Source organism: Belonocnema kinseyi, chromosome 1 (genome assembly GCF_010883055.1).
Source record: "Belonocnema kinseyi isolate 2016_QV_RU_SX_M_011 chromosome 1, B_treatae_v1, whole genome shotgun sequence".
Classification (NCBI taxonomy): Eukaryota; Metazoa; Arthropoda; class Insecta; order Hymenoptera; family Cynipidae; genus Belonocnema; species Belonocnema kinseyi.
Genome location: NC_046657.1, coordinates 165492392 through 165495640, shown reverse-complemented (window position 1 = coordinate 165495640; position 3249 = coordinate 165492392). Strand labels below are relative to the sequence as shown.

Sequence of the window (3249 nt, the reverse complement as noted above, 5' to 3'; positions counted from 1 at the left end):
TTCAACAAAGATACGCTTGGACATTTAAGTCGCATTTCATTAACCGGTCAAGATTTTACAAAAATTGGCTTAAATTAAAAACATGATTTTAAAAACTGTGTGACATAAATCTCAGATTTTTGCTACAACTTTCCTAGGTCATGTCACAAGTTAAAGTCGCGGTACATATTCGAATTCTTGAATTTTTGTTTAAACATTGAAGTTCTATATTTTTGTTTCAAAGTTCAGAAATATCTCTATCAGGATTTAATCGACGCGGAATTCTCGTAAGCTTCAAAACTGCTTTCGATAGAAGTTTCTTGCTTCATTTTTGAATGAGTAATCAAGTTTCAAAGTCAGCAGGTATTTTTGATGCCGCTCGCACTCAAATGATTATACTATAAATAAAAATTACGTTTTGAGTCTCATAGAACGTTTCTTTACTTCATTGTTGATGAGTTACAAATGCTAGTAAGAATAAAATTATAAAATTACAAATATCTATAACAATCAATAATATAAACGAGAATGGTTTATGTGCATATTAGTTTAAACATAAATTAAAATAACTTAATCCTATAAGTAACAATATACTGTAATTATATTAATAAAATGCTGTTTGTACAATTGGTCTTTAACAAAAAAAAGATGAAACTTCCTTAAAATAGTTTCATCAATTTACAATCGGCTCTAACCGAGTGAAGGTGGTCGTGCTTCATTGGTACGAGTTCACTACAAAATTTGATCTAGAGTTCATTCTTTCTTAAGGGCCCTGAAAATCGAGACAAAATCGTAGAAATAAGATTCAAGGCAAATGGTGAAGCCATTTTGTCTGATTATTTGTATAAATACTCTAAAGAATATAAAGATTTTTGGTAAAGGCCGCTTTTTTCGAAAAAAATCCTACAATGTACAATATTATTTGTGAGAAAAGGGGATTTGGTCAGTTGCCTTTTCATTTTTCTGTCCTCTTTGTTATTTTTGTCTACAAAAAAAAAAGAATTATTTTCCTTTCTACAATTTTTTTTCAGGTTGCAATAGGAACATTTTGTGGTGGTTGTCTAAATTTGCTCGTTAAATTCTTGATTTTATTTTCAGGAATTGTGCAAATGAACTTGATTATTGGATGCCAAATAGAATCTTAAATTGGATTTTAATCTCATTTAGATTTCTTAAATGTTCACGATCGGCTCCCTGCTTCGCTTCTCTTCCCCTTCCCCGAGCGGTTCGCCATGTCTTCCTCACACGCTCGATCGCTCTCTACATAAAGCGGTAAGAGAGGTGATTGAAGAGTCACAGATTTTCACTCCTTGCTCTTTTCGGGAGCATCTCTCGCTTATAGTTTCCTTTGAGTGTCCGTCCGTCGTACTTTTTTCAGAAGGGGAAGTGAGGGAATATTAGGGGAGGGGGGTAGGGAATAAGAAAATCAAAGCATCGGAGGGGAAGGTGAAAATGACCTAAAGGCGTGCGGCGCCTACTTTGAATATTTTTTTAACATACACTGTCTTCAAAATTAGTATTTGAAGTATCAATCGATGCACACTCAGTTGTACTAATTCCACTTCTTCTTGAAGGTGCTCTTCTTCTAACTGGCTTACTTGACCGATTGAACTGGATCACAAATTTGAGTTCTTTAATTAACTCTTCTTTAAATGAAATCTGGAAATCACATGATACAGTTTAGTTTTTTTTTTATATTGTACAACTTTTTGCCTCCTGGGTTTAAAACTCAGATTCTTTATTCTTTTTTTACTGTAGAATAAAAGTACTTTGAAATAATAAGCGGCCGTTCATAAACGATGTTGCTAATTTTGGGCTATTTCTGTCCCCTCTCCCTTCTAGAAGCAACTTTGCTGTTAGATTAGACAAACGGGGATTTCCCGTTTATGGTATTCCTAATTATTGTCGCGTTTCTATAAAGAGTTGAAACAAGATGACTTTCAATAAAAAAGATGAATTTTCAATACAAAAGGACGAATTCAACAAAACTTCAACAAAAAAATTGAATATTTAACAAAATAATCTTTCAACAAAATATCTGAATTTTTGACACACGAAAATGGTTTTTAAACCAGAAAGCTAATTTTTTCTAAAAAACGAAATTTTCGAACAAATTAACGAATTTTCAACTATTTTCAATTATTTAAATAGCAGTTGAGTTTTAAATAGAAAAAGATGAATTTTCAACCAAATAATTCAATTTGCAACTAAAAATATCAATTTTTAACCAAAAATGCAATCGATAAATTTTCATTAACAAAATTAATTTTAAATGTTAAACGGGTTGAGCATTTAACTAACAAAGGATACATTTTCAAACGAAAATAGAATATAACGAAATTTTTAGATAAAAAAAATTTTTCACCAAACAAAAACGAATTTTTAAAACAATAGTTAGATTTTTTACTAAAAAGATTAATTTTCCAGAACAAAGCCTAATTTTCTACCAGAAATTACATTTTTTAAACATAATACATGTATTTCAATCAAAATTTTTAACTTTTAAAACCAGAAAGATGAATTATCTGCAAAGCAGTTAAATTTTCAATCCGAAAATATGATTTTTTAACCAAATAGTTGAATCCTCAACCAAAACAGAATCATTTCCAACCAATAAAAAACAAGGTAATTTACCACTAAAATGTTCCATTTTTAAATATATAAGTTAGTTTCTAACTGAATAGCTTAATTTCTAACCAAATAGTCGAATTTTCAAGATGAAACACGAATTTTTAACAAAATAGTTGAATCCTCAACCAAAACTGAAGCATTTCCAACTACGAAACTTAATTTTCTATCAAAAAAACGAATTTTTAACAAACGGCATGAATTTTCAACCAAATAGTTACATTTTTGTCTAGAAAATATTAATTTTCAATTCGAATTTAAACTTTTAATGAAAAAGTTAATTTTCATCCAAAGATTTTATTTATATCAATTTGTTAAATTTTTAAAATAATAGACGAATTTTATATAAAACCTAAATTTGCAATCAAAAATGGAAAAGTATATATATATATATATATATATGGTCTGGGTGTACTCAGATCGTGTTTAATGCCGATGCGGTTGTATGTAGGGCTTGACGAGCATGTCAATCCTGCATCAACCATTCACCAACAATTTTTGCAGGGCTTGTGACTTCCGCATTTAATTTTAAATTGGTGATTCGGTTCGGTTTTGATTCCTCTAGAATCAAACCGAAGGGCCTATGACAAAGCCACCGAACACGTCCTCGGGTTGCGGATAGAGGGTCCCTGTACCAAGGGT

At 30.5% G+C, this 3249-nt stretch overlaps 1 protein-coding gene across 2 annotated transcripts in view; it reads right to left on the bottom strand.

Annotated features, from left to right (window-relative positions):
- Positions 1-1379: 1379 nt before the first annotated feature.
- The window catches only part of LOC117173082 (glutamate receptor ionotropic, kainate 2-like), a 32214-nt gene continuing 30344 nt past the window's right edge, over positions 1380-3249 (bottom strand). For both annotated transcript variants that reach the window (XM_033361477.1, XM_033361468.1), the window contains exon 16: positions 1380-1638. In XM_033361477.1, coding sequence (XP_033217368.1) covers positions 1471-1638 — 168 coding nt within the window. In that variant the 3' untranslated portion in view covers positions 1380-1470. The remainder of the gene's footprint in view (positions 1639-3249) is intronic.